At 41.2% G+C, this 18,161-nt stretch overlaps 1 protein-coding gene across 1 annotated transcript in view; it reads right to left on the bottom strand.

The window, feature by feature from the left end:
- Nucleotides 1-17,714, bottom strand: part of LOC107684585 (choline O-acetyltransferase-like) — a 19,514-nt gene extending 1,800 nt beyond the window's left edge. The window contains exons 1-16 of the mRNA XM_016480880.1: nt 17,676-17,714; nt 16,819-17,010; nt 16,337-16,455; nt 15,476-15,529; nt 15,051-15,225; nt 14,022-14,199; nt 13,683-13,852; nt 12,657-12,757; nt 12,400-12,522; nt 12,155-12,277; nt 11,949-12,090; nt 11,806-11,868; nt 11,593-11,730; nt 11,060-11,244; nt 1,049-1,201; nt 405-513 (exon numbers count right to left, since the gene is read on the bottom strand). Coding sequence (XP_016336366.1) covers nt 405-513; nt 1,049-1,201; nt 11,060-11,244; nt 11,593-11,730; nt 11,806-11,868; nt 11,949-12,090; nt 12,155-12,277; nt 12,400-12,522; nt 12,657-12,757; nt 13,683-13,852; nt 14,022-14,199; nt 15,051-15,225; nt 15,476-15,529; nt 16,337-16,455; nt 16,819-17,010; nt 17,676-17,714 — 2,064 coding nt within the window. The remainder of the gene's footprint in view (nt 1-404; nt 514-1,048; nt 1,202-11,059; nt 11,245-11,592; nt 11,731-11,805; nt 11,869-11,948; nt 12,091-12,154; nt 12,278-12,399; nt 12,523-12,656; nt 12,758-13,682; nt 13,853-14,021; nt 14,200-15,050; nt 15,226-15,475; nt 15,530-16,336; nt 16,456-16,818; nt 17,011-17,675) is intronic.
- Between the last annotated feature and the right edge of the window lie 447 nt (nt 17,715-18,161).

Genomic DNA, 18,161 nt, shown 5'->3' with positions numbered 1-18,161 from the left:
GGAGCGTGATGGATTGTAGCGTGGTAGAAGACTAGTTAGGTACGCAGGAGCTAGCCCATTAAGGGCCTTATAGGCAAGTAATAATATTTTATATAATTATATAATTCTGCTCAAAGTGTTCAGTTTTCCTTTTTTGTCTTTAGCCAATCACATACCTGATTCAAGAAGGGGGTCTCAAAAATGGCCAATAAAAATATTTTTATTTCACTAACTTATTAATTTTAAGTTAAGTTGTGCTTTGTTGGTATAATGTCTGCTAGAATGATAAAAAATGTTCAGTGTTAAAAAAGTATTTTTAAAATGTTGTTTTGTCATTTATTTTTTCTGCGAAAAGCAAGACAAAATCGTAAAAAGCACATTTTGGATATTTAATTCATGCAATGGTGAAAAAAATTGCAAAATACATTCTCAGAGACGCTGTTTGTGTCTGCAGGGACGAGTGGCAGCGCAGATGCACTGAGATCGTGGCGATACACGCCCTGCATTACAGACAACTCCTGGAGCAGTTTCACCCTGAACACATGAGCAGAGGTCACTGACACGTCACCATAAACCTCTGCACTTCATCTGAACAATCAGAGATGAAACCACTGAACAAGCCTGAGCAAACCTCCTGTAATGCTGTGACTAGGGTCCGGTCCGGTTTAGTTGCTGTGGTGGGCTTGTGCATTATTAATGCGAGCGGATGAGCAGGAGGGCATCTGTTTCTGCTCTTTGATGTGGCGCTTTGATCAGCGATGCATCGCTCGCTTTACTGGAAACTTTAATTGGTGTTTAATTTCAAACCTAATGAATGACAACTCCATATTTGTATTGTTGTGTACGAACAGACTGAAGCATTCATGAATGATTGTGGACTGCAGAGCTGTGAACGAATCTGCTGCAGACACTCAATATCACTGATGCATGAGGGACAGTAATAATAATAATAATACAGTTCCTTATGAATGCAGTGAAGATGTTGAGGGCGGATCTGCTCGCTCATAGATCAGTGTTAGTGTGAGGGCTGGTTAGGTTAGGGACGGGTTAATTAGTGTTGTCTGCTCACTGATGCGCCTCTGTGCGTCCCGTCAGGCCCTCTGCGGGTTTGTTCGTCCAGGAGTCCAGACGCAGAATCTGTCGGCCGTCGCGACGGGGAACTGGGACTGCGGAGCCTTCGGCGGAGACAAGAGTCTCAAAGGTGCCACGAGATCTCAAAAACCTGAAATAAAAAGTTATCATGTGAACATCACTAAACCCCAAATGCCAAACAAACGAACTCTGTTTCACTTATTGAAAGTAAAACGCCTTCACACACACTGCTCCTCTTCCTCAGACTGAGAACAGAAAGAGAGTGATGAAGTGTTTGTGACGATATACGATTGTGTTTTGTTGTGTTAACATGTATGTGTTTGTCTGTGTGTGTGTGTGTGTGTGTGTGTATGTGTGTGTGTGTGTATGTGTGTCTGTGAAGGACATCTTTGACCAGATCTGCGTCGCCAAACGTGTTGTTTCTTGTAGGATCTGTGTTCAGGCTGCTGCTGCAGTATTATGAGTGTGTGTGTAAGAAAACTACAAGAAGCAAACCTCAGGAAACACTTTACAGCTTCCTCTCTGAGCACCTCTGACCTCTGACCCCAGCGGCTCGGCGATGCGGGGCTGTTTTCTGCTCTCAGACGTCGCTGTATGTGCCTCAATAAAGCTGTTTTAAAGGTCTGTTTGTGGTGTCTCGTGTGCGACTGGCCCGGGGCAGATGAAAGCGTGGCCCCGCTGGGCTCCGTATCGAGGGGTTTCAAACGCACATCTGTGCTCTCTTCTGCTCCCTGAATGAGTTTGACCTTTGAAACGATGAGCTCAGCTCATCTCAGAAACAGACGGGTTCAGTCATTACCTTACGCAGACAATTAATGAAGTCTTTTTAAAATAGAAAGTAATCTGTGATTCCAGTCGGTTTGCCTGAAGAACTGAAGACTCGAGTTTGATTTATATCTGAATCTTTGTACTGTATGCCATGTAGGCTTCTGTGTAAACAAAGACATAAGTGTGATAAAGATGTTGATTTTTGCATCTGTGCTGGATTAGAAAGTGCGTTAATGACATTTTCATGGTTCAGATGCAGCCTTCATGCCGTATTTGCATCAGTCATTCAGTTCAACAATTTCATTAAAAATCAGTTAAACAAATGGTGTGGATTTAACGCTGCATGACATCTAGTTCTGTAATGTTTTGTCCAGCATATGTTTTTATTAAACAAAATAAATTCAATTAAAATTCCTATCATGATTAAAATTCCCATTATGAATTGTGTAACTAGTCAGCTATGCTTGGTATGCTTAGATGGCGGCGCGTTCACACACGTGTATGTGCTGTACATGTGGAAGAATTGACAATAAAGCAGACTTGACTTGACTTGACTTGACTTGACTAATCAAAATGAAAACAGAATGAATTGTGCAATAATTAAAGAATTATGAACTACACACGGTTTCGTCTTCACAGACTCACATACACACTCAGAGATTTAGAAATATTCACAAATAGAGAGGTATTACAGTCTGTGGATTATTAGTGAATGTCCAGAGACAGACGCTGATGGAGATCCGTGTTTCTCTGATGAACACTTGTGAGCTGAGACGCCTCTCTCGCTGTGGGACTTCAGAGGAGACAGCACTATAGTAGAGATGCTATGGTATGAACATTTCTTATCATGATTAGTGACCAAAATTATCACAGTTATCAGAATTACCACGTTATTGTTCAAATGCGCTGGAGATGTTCAAAAAGTACTGACGCATAAATTGTTTCACCAAGTTTTATATTTAAAATCAACAAACAACAAATAAAATGACTTTTTGTTTGCATAAACACTAAAACAATAACAGTACCAATGATGTCTGGATTTTAAATGACAACTTGACTGACAACAGTTTATCTAATTACATGTACGAAATTTTCAAATAAAACTTTGAAAAGGTTTCATAAAATGGTAAATCTCACATTTCAACCTTTAAACAAAGAAAAGGCTTAAGTCAAAATGATAATAAATGATTATATGTATTTTATCTGCTGCCTAAATAATTCTAGATAACTTATCTGAATTGTTTAAATGTGTAGAATCAGCCGCGGCGTACCTGGGGGTAAGGACAGACAGACGAGGCGAGAGAAAAGGAGACGGAAGGATGAGGAGAGACAGAGACGAGAGAGGAGAGAGAAGAAAAAAATATATATTGTTCCGGTTCCCGGACACACTGCCGCTTGGCGACTCCTCTTCTCCCTCACGGACGGCAGCCGTCCCTCTACAGCCCAGGCGGCCAGCAGCGAGTTCGTCTGCCCCCCCTGGCAACTCACTCCAGCCCACCGCCTCGAGCCTCCATGGCGGCAGACTCACTGTCGTCACTCCTCCTTTTATCCTTCCGGAGCTCCTCCGTGGGACTCGAGACCGGTGAGTGGCGCAGGTGTCGCACATTAGCATTTACTCCACCGGCCTCGCTCCGTTCCCACGGCTCTCAGCCCCGCCTCTCTCGTCACACCACATAAGCTTGTTTTTCATCAACGGGTCGAAGTTTACAGCAGGGCATGCAGATTTGGTCTGTTTTTAGTCCAGACAGAAACGGCACACAGACTGAATGTGAATGTGAGTCTCTGTAAATCCACTATCTGACAGCAGGGGGCATTGAAGGAGCAGCAGAATTATAGCTGTTTCTCGTAACCTCCTGCACAAAGCAGCATTGCTATTAAAACACTGCTTTATTAGGGATTACATGGAGCGAAGATGAAAACAAAATGCCATCGAATCTTTTCTGAAGACAGTCAGAACCTTAAGAATATTACTCACAATATTAATTAATTCATATATTAATTTGTATAATTCTCTTAGCACTCCTTTAAAACCTCCCAGCTTTCTGCCATGCTTTCACACAAAATGAACTTAAATCTTTGCTTTATGCTGGATAGTTTTTATTTATCCTGAGTTGTTCAAATCGCGGTAATCTCGAATCTATTCTGAATTCAGAACCTTCAGAGGTACATTCATGTAATTCATTCATATATTCATTTGTATAATTCCCTTAGAACTCTTTTAAAACCTCCCAGCTTTCCACCTTTTCTGAAACTATACTGCTGTGCTCACATCATGAGACTGTTACTTAAAACTTTGCTTTATGCTGGACAGTATTTATTTATCCTGAGTTGTTCAAATCGCGGTAATCGAATACGGTTTTAATGATATTTAAAATATGAAACGGTAATAACCATGGGGAATTTTTATCATGATTTATTGTCAAACCGGTAATCGTTCCATCCCTACACTATATGAACTAGTTCAGATCACTCCGTTCACTACACTGTATTTAACTGGACTGTGTAAAAACATAACACAGATAAATTACACATACAGCTTTAATAAAAGTTAATAAGTGAAGTGTGTGTGAACAGAAGAGGAGTGACACTGTATTGAACCGCAGTGTGAATGGGTTTGTGTGTTTGTTTCTGATTTACCATCTGCTTTATTTCCACACTCGTCCGTCAGCAGCGGCTCTGGCTCAGAGTTCAAAGCAGCAGCTGTTTGTGCATTTTGTGGGGTTTTGGTTCTTGATCATGTTAAAGATGAGTGTGATTAAATCTGCACACATCTGCTGGAGAAACGACACGTGAGAAAGGGTTCTTGTGGGCTACTGAGCACAACAGCACTGGAACAGGCATTGTGGGTAATATAGACGTGATGTCAGGCAAAACAAGCTGTCAGTGTGTGACAGAAGAGGCTCACAGCACTGCTCCATGACCAGACGTCAGAAAACATGCCTGCGGGCCTGCTCCGCGATCAGGCCCTCTGTCCATCAGCAGCAGCTCCAGGCTCTTAAAGCCTCAGCGCGCCGCTCGTTACTGAGCTGTCAGACTTAACGACCCGCCGGGAGGAGGTCAGTCGCTTCAGGCCCCGTTTCTGCACAATACAGGATTCAGAGAAAGGGACTGTGCGGATCTTTCCTCAACACTCCATCATGTAACCTGAGGAAACAAAACACACTGCAGTACAGTGATGGTAAAACCATGATATCCAGATGATTACCATGCAATTATTTGCATGCAGTGTTGTTGGTAACGCATTACAAGTAACTCGAGTTACGCAATCAGATTACTTTTTTCAAGTAACTAGTAAAGTAAAGCATAATTTTTATAATTTTAAAAATATATCTGAGTAATGCAATTAGTTACTTTTTTAGGGAGTAACGCAATATTATAAGACATTTTTGAACGTAACATTCCCCAATGTTTGCATGCAATCAAGATACTTAAAAGAATACCAAAGAAAGTGCATGTGATACGGTATTATCACGGTCAAACGGAAATTACGTTTCGTTATTCAAGGATAGTTTCTATCGTGGCACTTACTGTGTGTTTGCTCAGTGTTTTCAGTCATCTCTGCTGTTCTCCGCACTGACTGAGTGTCGTGAATGATTGTGTATCGTTTAATAAGTGATTCCTCTCGCTCGTATCTTTACTGATAATCATGTCATAAGACATACATTCATTTCCTTTCATCAGACAAATAGACAAAAAGCTTGTGCTGAAGATCTGCTGGGAATTCTGATTCCTGAACGGCAGAAATACCCGATGAATTTAATTTCTTCATTTTGCATTAATTCAGTTTCTGCTGCATTTGAAGTGTAATCTGAACGCAAGAGTCTCTTCAGGTCATACGGCTGAAAATAGACCGCAGATCTGCTTCAACAGCCTTCATAGAGACTGGAATGATTCCATTTATCGGATTATTTTCACAGCAGTAAGTCTTGCGTGTTTTCACCTGGTCAGGACCGGCTTTGACTTCAACAGCTGAGATGAAGTAATGAAGGGAAGCTGCAGCTCATTATTGGTTCCTCATGAGTTTTGTCTCACAGGTCAGTGATTCTCGGCTCTCGTCTGCGATTCTCACTGTTCAATCATTTTGTGTCACAATAACCGCAGACAAACAGAAGCTAGATGTGCATTTGCTGCAGTAAATCGCAGTCAGAGACGCCTGACACCCAGTTCCCACTGTAGATGACTGAATGGATGGATGTTGGTAAGCAAACAGATGTAAGAAAGAAGGGTCTGTTGTCTTGTTAGTGTGTCAGCGCTGAGACGCAGACAGACAGAGGGAGGTCAGCGAGGCCCTTCGCTCTTCAGACGGCTCTCTCTGGAAGCTGAGATTGACCCACTGTGTGCTTTCAGGAGTGTTTTAATGCTTCGTAAATAAAGGGCATAAATGCATCACGCTGTAAACAGTCATTGTGTCTTGTGTTCGCATGGCTGAACCTCCTGTGAAGATGTTAACCTCACAAAACCGCTCCGATTCCTCGAGATCCTGACGTCATCTGTGAGTTCTTTTGGAGACGGAGAGAATCGTGCAGAAAGAAAGCTTTTCTCTGTGGCTCCATGGGAAATCTGAGAGACTTTACATGCAGATCATATGAAACGCCCGAGATCTGACTATTAGAAACATTAATGAGAGAATGTGTGATTTATTCTTTGTTTGGGTCCCATTTTACTTTGTAGAAACAGTCTCTCACTAGCGCTGGGAAAACAGAACCGATCCCATTTTTATTTTCATGATGTTCAGCTCTGTTATTAACAGTTAACTTGTGAATCCCTTCAGATGCTCAAATGCTATCATACAGCTCTAATCTGCTGAAAACATAAAGATATGAACATATTATTATAAACATTACACATAATGATTTTCTGTAGACCTCGTGCACTGAGAAAAAAGCGACACAAATAAAACTGAATTGACCCGAGAGAGAGGCCGTGACTGAATCTGAAACAACAAAAGATGAGTTATACACTTAAGAAGTTATGGTGATGCACCAAGCAGTTAAAGTTACGTATTATTCAAGCTGTAAAGTTGTTCTTGAGCTACGTCCAAACTGACTGCACTGTGTTTTATGTATAATTATTTTGTATTCTTAACTGTTTTCATTAATTTTAAATACATTTTTTAATCATTTTAAAAGTTTTTAAATTCCTTGTTTTTATTGTTGTGATTATTTTTTATGATTATTTTAATTCCTTTTATGTAAAGCCCTTTGAATTACCATTGTGTATGAAATGTGCTATATAAATAAACTTGCCTTGCCTTGTCATTTTACGGCTTTAGGCATCATTGCAACAGAGGTTAGTAAAAGTTTTGTTGCTAAAGTCATGTATATTGTTTGTCTTGTGACTATATTGTTGAGCCTTTTCTTGATGTTGGATATCTGCTGGCGTTCATAACTATGCTCCGTGTTCCTCGTCTGATCCGGACGCAGCCGTGAGCCGATCGGTGAGACTCCGTCTGTCCAGCAATCGGCCCGCGTCTCGCGTCATAAATCAGGCCTGTGGATCTGGAACCCTTTGCTGGATACACGTAAATTGATTATTGATCTGAAATCAGCAGATATGCTGCTTTCTGCCTGCAGTCTGCATCTGTTCATGAACTTCAGTTTCCCAGCAGAAATCAGAGTTTGTATGAAGTGCTGGAGATTTCACTGCGCACCGATGCAGAAGTACAGAGCAGATCTCATGTGTTCTCTCTGATATAGTCTGCTTTACACGGGCTAAACTGTGAGGAAGATGTTTTTATTTTTGTGTTGAGCTGCTGGCTGTGTTCCTGAGCCGGCCGTCGCATTAGGGTTAATATAAATTTGGAGATGGCTGTCAGAGAGCTGAACGAAAACACAGCTGACCTTTAACTCTAACAGCCTTGAACAGAAGCAGCTCAACATTGATTTAATGCGTCAGATTTTACTATGATGAATGGCACATGTAATCACATATATCAATAGTGTGCGGCGATTTCTAACCCGTTTATCTCATAAAGCGGCCTGAAGAGGTCTGGACCCGTCCACATAAACCAATTGTTACAACTCTCGCTTTACTCGATTGTTCGTCCTTCGTGACTTATGGTTTGATGGCGTTTGTTGTCTGTTTTCTGTTCATCTCTATCATCTCTGCCTTCATTCAGTTTAGTTTTTAGCATAAGGAGATGAAATGCATGAGGATTATTGTTCCTGCAGCTCTCGCTGTGCTGTAGGTTTGAGTAAATGGTTCTGCAGACGTTTGAGACACGTTACACTACAGTTTGGGAGTCCAGAGCTTCATTAGGGAGAATGACGGAGCTCCTCGACTCGCCGTGTTTTCAGTTTCATTAACAAACGCTTCTCAGTTCCTCGGCCAATTAGACTCTTAAAACCGTGTGTGAGAGGAAGACGAGTATGACATCTTCCTCAGAAATGCCAGCATGGTCATTATGAGAAGCACTTTATAATAAAAACATTTTCTGCTCTTCTCTTTAATTGAAAGATTTTAGGAACGAGGGAACAGTGCTGTCGCGTTGGGAATCATTTTATCTTTGAGAATGTCAGGAGCTGAAAACTGATTCTACGTCAGGGAAATACTTTGTGTGCTTCATTCATCGAATCTCTCTGTTTTCAGTGGGTTAAAGTTTAAACCTACTTGTGTTACACAGACATTGAATCTGCAGTGGGAAAGAGTCCATCTGAATATGGATGCATCAGAAATGTCAGGAGTTTTGCTGAAATCGCCAGCTGACGTCTGATTGGCTGCTGCAGTGGAGACGGTATCACGTGTGCAAACATACCGCTTTCATTTGATGTTAAACACGCTTAGACGTACAGCTAAACTATACTAGACATCCATGACTAATGTTCTGCTTTATTTTCTGAGTTATAGTATAGTATAGTAATCAAAACTTGTTCACTTTGAATGGATCACAAATGTAATCAGATATTTGCACTAATGTCTTCCTGTCCAGCTGCTTTCTTCTTCCTGTCAGTGTGAATCAGACTGACTGAAGTTTGCCATTGTGTGTGGAACACAAGAAGTGAAGTTTAGCAGTTTCTTCATGCTGATGATTTCCAGACAATGAAAGTAGACTTTTTGCTTTAAATGAATGGTTATTGTCATGGTGTAAAGAACAGAAACTGCTCTTTGTTAATAACGGGAATCTTTTCTGGGAGCGTCCTAGGCTTTTTCGCGCTGATGGCCTGCACCCCAGCAGAGTCGGAGCTATATATCTCAACAAGACCAGATGAAACTTCTAAATTATCTAAGCTAACAGAGTATGTTAAAAATGTAAAGGATTGGATGACCAATAATTTTATCTTATTAAATTTGGATAATACAGAGATATTACTTATTGGACCAAAATACAGTACACAGAATCTCGTGGATTACAGTTTGCAACTAGACGGATTATTATTCTTTAGCTTGGGTTAAACAAATCAATTTTGCTTGGTTGGAACAGCAGCTATGCTAATTATGTCTGTATTTGTTTCTCTGTTTCTGCTGGGATTGACATCCCGTGGTAACTAGGATTTACACAAGCTTCAGTCTGGATCCAGAACACCTGAGAAGAGATGATGCCAACCCCTCAGAGGATCTCAGATGATGCCAACCCTGAAACAACTTACAGAACTACCAAACTTTGCTATAAGTTTGATTGCATCATATAATAATTGCTGTTAATAGTGTTCATCGTCTGTTTGATTATGTCTTTAATTAATTTTTCCGTACATTTCTGCCACATGTACATTAACTGACAGTCACCACCGATAAGCTACCATTAAATATTGTAGAAACGTAATTTGCTGTAAAGTTGCTTTGCAGCGATTTGTATCATGAAAAGCGCTGTACAAATAAACTTGAATTGAATTAAATTGAAATGAAAGTAGAACCAATGATCATTGATGTCTCAAAAGTGTGACTGTGTGTGTGTGTGTGAGCGCATGTGTGAGTGTTCCTGGTAAACCCTACGTTATGGGGACAAAATGTCCCCACAAAGATGGCAATATCTGAAATCCTTGTCCTTGTGGGGACATTTTTGTCTCCATGAGGAAACAAGCTTATAAATCATACAGAATTAGTTTTTTTGAAAATTTAAAAAAGCAGAACGTTTTCTGTGAGGGGTAGGGTTAGGTGTAGGGTTGGTGTAGGGTGATATAAAATACTGTTGTACAGCATAAAAACCATTACACCTATGGAGAGTCCTCATAAACCATGGAAACCCAACATGCGTGTTGGTGCACCCGCTGCTTCTTTCTTCAGACTGTGAGCATTCACTAGCTCACTCTGTTTGGCTCTCATTTGCACAGGCCTTCATCAGTAATGCAATAAAATCCAGTTTATTTACTTATAATTATTATTTATTTATTTTTGATTTATTCATATTTCATACAACATAATTTACTGACACAACACACTAACATAAAGTAACATGGCAAATAAATTATACATGAGTAAAATGCATAGAACTTACAAAATACATTTTATGAGCAATCATGAAGATAATCATGAGACAGTAAAAAATGAATTCAGCAGACATCATTACATATTATAAATAACAAATAAGTTCAACAAAAACAAAGACAGTATTGTCAGGAGTTCATACTGATGATGATTATTAGTGCATATGTCTCTAGTGCAAATATCTACATCACAGCGTTTAACTTATTGCACTTTAACTGAATGTATTGCACATTTCAAAATATATATTTAAAATCTTTATGTTTATGATGTTTGAGCACACAAAATACATATCCACTCTAATAAACACAGTGCATCTAAACGAGTAATTCTACATGCAGTCTGTGCTTTCACACAGATATTCACATTCATATGCAGTTAATCTAGGGTTAAGCTCTTTAAATGCATAATTTCTTGTAGTATGTAAAGTATATGTATATTTACGTGTGTGTGTTTGACTAGTTGTGGCGATTTTAGCAATATACTTTTACTTAAAGTGTGCTTTTACAGACTATACACTAACAAGTATGTAAGCTTATACATACATACATAACTATTTTAAAAGTATAGTTATCTAAATATGTTAACATGCTAATATTATGATATATCTATTTATGTATAAATACATGCCAGTATATAGTATATGTATGTAAGGGACACACACACATTCCTCTGCGGTCAGAGAGGTTTCTATTCTAAAAGCAGCGCAACAGTTTACAGTTGTGGTTATTGTTGCTATGAAAATATCAGAGCGTGATGCTGTTATTTTGGCGTGTTCCTGTGATCTGTGTGTTTAGTGCACAGGATCCTCATGTCCTGCAGTCCCTCGTCCAGCGCTTTCACAAACAGCCCTGAACAAGTCTCCTTACTCTCTCTGAAGCTGGACACACAGAACAGCACGTGAGCGGGCCGAGGGTTATAACACACGCCGTAACCGTCAGGAACCACCGGACCGTAGCAGCAGAACATCTCCTCTGCGGTGGGAACCTGCATCACACACACTGTACATCATCTCACCATCATGAACAGCCTGATCAAACCATTTAAACCAATCCCTGCTGCCACTATTTGCAGAAGTGACTTACTTAGAATAATTCTAAAATAATAGGGAATAAAACAACGGTGTGTGAAGAGTGAAATATGATCTGGAAGACTCAATGACTGCATTGTTACCTCATATATTTCCATACGGTACAGTTAGAGGACAAAGATCATTATAACTACGGTTAATGAGTGAAATTCAAAGCACAAATTCGGAGTATGGGAGACCATACTTACACGTCACGTCACTCTAATTATAAAACTGTATGTGTTTATGTAGTATGCTGCTCTTACCTGACTGGTTGACAGCATGAAGTGGTTACTGATGTGGTACGTTTCATCAGAGAATATGTCTGGCGTCTCCATTTTCATCTCCTTGGCAATGTCACGCAGCCCTAGTAAGTGATTGTCCGTCCCCATCCCCGTGACGGCCTGCAGACGGTCAAACAGCTCGTCAGCGCACACATAAAAACATCAGCACGACGTCAGCCGTCTGTATTCTCTCACCAGAGCTGTGACTTTACTCTGAGCATCTACAGCCGCTCGCAGCTTCTCCATCTTCTCTGTGTCCTGGGATGAAGAGCTGAGATTAACGCTAGATATTCTGTGTTTATGGCAGAAAATAAAGGAGAGACGGAAAAACGTGAAACCTGTGTGGATGTTCCTCCGTCTGTCATGGCCTTCACGAACGCCAGCGCCTCAGGAGTGCTGGAGCGGATGTTGTCCACGCGTCCCTGCCGGAAGCGGCGGAGAGAAGCGCTCTCGTAGGTGGACACGAGTCTTCTGTGACATCTGTGGAAAACAGCAAGGAGATGTAGAGTCCGGCTCTGAGAAGGAGAAATCAGTCGCTCCTCACCTGTAGAAGGCCAGTTGCAGAGCCAGCTGTATGAAGGCGTCAGGACTCATCTTCTGCTGCTTGATGAACTCCTTCCCATAAACCGCAAACGTGAAAACATTCATGTCGAGATTCCTCACGAGTCTAGAGAGAGAAGAGCATTCAGAGCGTCAATCAAACCACGGCTGATGCCTGCAGGATCAAGCTTTCTAACAAAATAAGAAACTGTTGATAATTAACTGTTCCACTGGAAGAGTTTGATTCACCTGTGCAGGTGATCCGCAGCAGATGCCAGTGCGCCTTGAATCCGAGGGGAACACTTCCACAGTAATCTGTGTGGGTGAGGAAGTTCAGACGCGCTCCGACCGGAGCTCTGCTTACAGGAGCGTCTGCAGCGAAGAGACCTTCATTCAGCTTCAGTTATTATAGCATCATTTCACACTCTAACATTTGTTCAGAGCTTCAGAAAGTAGCAGAGGAGCTGAGTTGTGCGATTAGCTGGCTGGTCTGTGTTGATACGCACATGTTTTTCAGCAGGTGTTCAGTGCACTGCACGAGAACGATGCCCTCGAACGGCGAGTGCTCACACACGACCCCACAAACACCGTCTGCACCGATCACAAACTGAACACAAACACATCCGTGACATCAGCAGTGCTCTCGTCTACTGCTCAGTCAGAGTGTCTGCAGTAGGGGTGTATCAGTACTCGCATGTGTACTGAACATTTTCGGTATGGGTCTTGTGGTTCGGTATGCATGTGTACCGAACAAGTCATTCAATTGTTTTTAGGAAATTCAGACAATAAATGCCGTTTTGGTGCTCTGTGATGTGGTGTGACAGATTGCTGTATAAACGCCTCAGTTAAAATGGCAGCGCGATCATCCCTTCCGCTTTATCACTAGTTTTAACGTGAAATAAACATGAATGAGCATCTCATGCCTCATGTAATTGCTCAATCAGTCATTCATTATATAGTACTTTACCTGTTACTGATCTCTTAGTTATTTAATATGTTATGAAACAACTTATGACAGCACGGTGTAAATGATTATATTTCAACAACAAAGAGAAATATTGTAATTTAGAATTTAATTTAAAAACTGTTGAGCATTGATTTTTATATAAAAAAATAAATAGTATTTAAATTTAAGTTTGGGCTCTGTTGTTAATTGCAACCTAGATAATGTGGAAGGACTAGTTTAGAACAGAAGGTGAGGTAGATTTTTATCCCTAAGAAAATGTTAATTATTTTAAATTGAAAGAAAGAGCAATTCGTTTAGTAAACCGCTGTTTAATTTGTAAGAAAGCGATTCAACAACCCTGCTGTAACGAAACTATACCGAATCATGACATCAAAACCGAGGTACGTACCGAACCGTCATGTTTGTGTACCGTCACAGCCCTAGTCTGCAGTGTGCCATTCCTGCTCTGAACAGAATTACAAAACAAGCCAAAGTTTCCCAAAGACTCCTGCTCGCCGTTCCAACACGTTCACAGAGTTTCATGAATCTAACACCAGAACACATCTGAGCATCTGAACACTTTTACCTGCAGGGGTTTGTCGTACCAGCGGTTCGCCCCGTTTTTATGGCGTCCTCCTCCGTGGAGCACCAGGGCAGCTCTGTTGGCGTCGCTGGGTTCGAGTCCCGCGGGATCATCCAGACAGACGACACACACGCAGCGCTCCATCAGCTCCACAGACTCTCTGTTCACTGGATCTGCTCCATAGATTTTTCACACGTTAAAATGCATCTCTGTCACACACAGGATCGTGGGAAAGTGATTTCACTTCTGGATATCTGGCACTGAGCAATGAATGTAACCTGAGTGTTTAATCAGTCTGTGTCTCTAGCTATTAGCACCGTGTCCATGTAGTGTTGTTTGGACCTTTGAGCAGCTGGTCTCTGGCTCGGGCCCAGTCCGTCCGGTCCTCTGCGGTCAGCAGTCCCACGGCCGGCTGCTTCTGCTCAGCGCTCAGCGTCTGCTCATAGATCCACTCCAGCTGAGCCTGAACATCCGCCTCATTCAGTTTACAGCTTCCTTCCATCAGATTCAGCACAAAGAACTGAGAACGTGAACCAGACGCGTGTCTTTAGTGAACAGACACACCGTGACATGCAGTGTTAGTATTGAGCTTTTAGTAACATAAGATATCAGCTCCACATACATGCGATGTAACATTTACATTTATTCATTTAGCAGACACTTTTATCCAAAGCGACTAGAGGAATGAGGAATACAACAAGCGATTCATCTTAAGGAGGCAATAAACACAAGAAGTGCCACTAATGCAAAGTTTCAGACATCTTTCAGAATAGAACAATCTAGAACAGGGAAGGAATAAGGAATAGTGAAATCACAGAAGGTTTTTTTTCACCAGGATGCAGCACATACTAACAAAGACATGATTAGTAGTATTTTTATTGGATCTAATATTGGCTAGCAGCTAGCAACTAGCAGCGTTTGATTGTTTGTTCAGTGGTTTTTGTGGACAGCAGCCGGATCTCAAACAGTGCCGGTGTCAGCGGCTCCCCGCGGCTCTGCGGCTCTGATTGGGTTATTGAGTTATCAGACCGGACCTCATTAGAGACTCTTCCCGAGCCATTTCCAGGTAAACGGCCCTCGAGACGGCAGCACTCCGCAGGAGAGAGAAGCGGTGAAGAGCGTCTGTCGATGGAACCACAGGACCTGCAGTTAATTTAAGAGCCTCTCGAGCCTCGATTCGACTCTGATTAGCTGGATCAGATTAAGGTGACCCCAGATATCCTTCAGTGAGCCGACTGTAATGTGTGATTCTGTAGAATCAGAACTAAACGTGGCCTTTTCTCGACTGTCATTTATCACAGATCGATCATTTCACCAAACATGAGAGACTCATTCAGCAGCACTCTGGTGTAACACAACAAAAGCACACACCTGATTTTTACAGGCCACAATGACGTGTCCCGCATCAGACACGCTGTCTGCTGTGATGAGTGTGTCCTGCTCGAGTCCGGCACGTCTGTAAGAACTGAAGAGACGCTTGTACTGATCCATACAGAGCGGCGAGTCGGCCTTCTGACCGCGAGCCACATCCAGCATCAGAGTCTTCCTACAACACACACAAGTCAAGTCAAGTCAAGTCACCTTTATTTATATAGCGCTTTTAACAATACAGATTGTGTCAAAGCAACTGAACAGCATTAATTAGGAAAATAGTGTGTCAATAATGCAAAATGACAATAGTAAACACTAATTTTTCAGTTAAAGGCAGTTCATCATTGAATTCAGGGATGTCATTATCCAGCTCGGTTCAGTTTAAATAGTCTGTGCAATCAAGTCAACGATATCGCTGGAAATACCCGTCCACCGCCGCCTTGTATTGAGAAACACTTAGAATGAGACGAGCAGCAAACCTGGACAAACACAAGAGACAAACACCGATTTAACCTCTAATTCAATCAAAGAGTCCGACAGAGATGGAAACATCTTACATACACCCTTCAATCTGAGACTCGTTAGAAAACCTCATTCAAGACGACCAGAGACACCTGCAAACAGTGGTCAGATCTTACAGAGCAAATCCAGCTCTGTGCTGTCACGAAGTCATCATACGGCAAATAAAGTGTATAATAAATAAATAAACACAAACGATTCCTTTTGTGTTTGTCTCATGTTGAGCACTCACATACTTACAGTTTTTTTCAACTGCTTACACACTGCATCTTCACTTGTCACACAGTTTCTGAAAGCTGACACTCAAACAGCAGAAGCACACACCAAATCTACAAAACCAGACACTAATTCTCAGACTTTGACTTTCATAAATCACTTTTTGCAAAACACAACACACAGTTCTCGATGTAACACACACAAATCTAACAGGAATTAATATTATGGCAAACGTGTTTGCAAATGTTTGCTTTTGAGATGTGTTTGTGATATTTTGAATGCAGTGCTTCATTTTGCATTTGTGTGTAAAGTTTTGGAAAAAGAGGCAAAGTTCTGAAAATGTGTGAAAGCAGCTGAAAAAAAAACTCTGTGTAGAGAGCCACTAATATTAAATAATAAACAGACTGTAGTCAGTACTGTGTTGAGCAGTGATTCACGATTTTGTAGACTCACACAGAGAGGAGATGCAGAAAATATAGACCAGATGCTGCTGTATGATCTTCAGTGACGTTATATGTGCATTAATTAATTAGTGCTCTTTATTTACTCACACCAGAGACTCTTTAATGTCTCTGAAGGATTGTTTGGGGAAAACCAGCGCAGGACTGGAGTTCACGGGAAGCGCCAGTCTGTTCTTCAGATACATGTCTTCCAGCCAGAAGTCGAACACCTGAGACAAACACAGCAGAACCATCAGCTCATCATTTCCTAAGCTCTAATTAAACTCGTTCGAGGCGAGAAGCTACACTGCCTTTGAAAGAGAAAGAGAGACAAAGACACAATAAAATATTATTTTAGTAAAGTGCCATTATTTAACAAGTGCTGCTGTCACATTAAAGCGGTGATGTTTCCTGGCAGACGGATCAATAGCCACAGATCAGTTGCTCATTATTTTTCTTCATCTGTTTTAAAGGGACTTTAATAATAAATCGGTGCGTCCGGAGGTGCACACTGGGCTCAGTGTGTTAACTGCTCTGAACGCCGGCCGTTCCTGTAACAGCTCAGGGTTGAAGCTCTGTAAGTGTGTTTGTACCCAGTTCTCGGTCTTTTCTCTTTTCTCCAGCAGCAGTTTCTGCAGTCTTTCTCCAGCACCTCCGTGTTTGCCGAACGTCTCCACTATAGCTTTGGTCTTCAGGAACTGCGTTTCAGGAACGAGGTGTTTGACGGATCTCAGGTAGGCGTCCAGTGTGTGCTGCAGGTCCGGCACAGGCAGTTTGAGCAGCATCTGGACAAGAGAAGAAGAATGGTATTCATCACAGTCCCATAGAGATGATTTCTCAAAGAGGCTGTTAGACAGGACCGTGTTTTCCAGCGGCTCTGCCCTCCGGTGGAGGAGCATTAATGAGTCAGTAACTGTTGAGTCTCTCTGATGTCTTGTGTTATCAGCTCTTGCTTTAATAATTTATAGGAATAGCTTTAAGACAAATGGAGAAATGATTTTAAAAGCCTTTCCTGCTGGTCAAAAATACTATTTTGATTAACAAAATGCAAATGGTGCACCAATATGGTTCAGAAACAGTATCTCACAAAATATTGTTCAGCTCTATTAATTAAAGCAGATTTTCTAGCTTTAGATTTACCTGTTTTAAAATAGTAGAAAAGGTAAATTTTGTTATGTTTTGTATGTGCATCCTAAAAATCCTATGTGTATGTGTGAAATTTGTTTTCAATCTGAAGAAAAAATCTACAACAGTAAAATCAGATGGCAGCTGATGTGTGTCTGTGTTTCTTTCAGATCTTTGGACAAGAACTAAGCTTTTCTCCTCTGAAGATGAGACTCAGCTGAAAACAGTCGTGATGTTATATCAACACTATAGCTCTAGGGTAAGAAGACTTCTTTTGTCTTTTTGGTAACAGCAGCAACAATCATAGCAATATTTATTTGCTTACATTGCAGTGGCTGTGGGCTTCGGCTGTTTCTCTCTTCATCTTGAGTTTCTCTGATGTTAGGTTCCTCAACACTGCAAACTCTGTCCTGTGGAGACTGTCCAGCACCTCTCAACATTACCCTCAGACAGAAACATCCTTACTTCTGAACTCTATCAGGAATAACCACATGCAATGGACACTCTGTCTATCAGATAATATTTGGACTCATTTCTATTTCAGCATTGTTTTAGTGTGATGGATGGAGCTGAACGCTTGCTCAAAGTTCATCAGAGGTGGGAGTCATTATTTACCCAATTCAAATTTCCATTCAATTTGAATTGATTGCTCAATAAAATTGACTAAACAATATGAAAACAGACGCTAATGTTGCGCTTGAAGTGTTTTACAGTCGTTGCAGACAGAGACGCTCCTAACCTGATGTTAGGATTAAACAATAAACGCAGCATTGAGCTACAGGTACAGCCTTCAACACACACGCAGATCTGA

This window comes from Sinocyclocheilus anshuiensis, unplaced genomic scaffold (assembly GCF_001515605.1).
Source record: "Sinocyclocheilus anshuiensis isolate Anshui unplaced genomic scaffold, SAMN03320099.WGS_v1.1 scaffold401, whole genome shotgun sequence".
Lineage (NCBI taxonomy): Eukaryota > Metazoa > Chordata > Actinopteri > Cypriniformes > Cyprinidae > Sinocyclocheilus > Sinocyclocheilus anshuiensis.
Note: the sequence above shows the minus strand (reverse complement) of the source record. Positions and strands in the feature narration are given on the sequence as shown.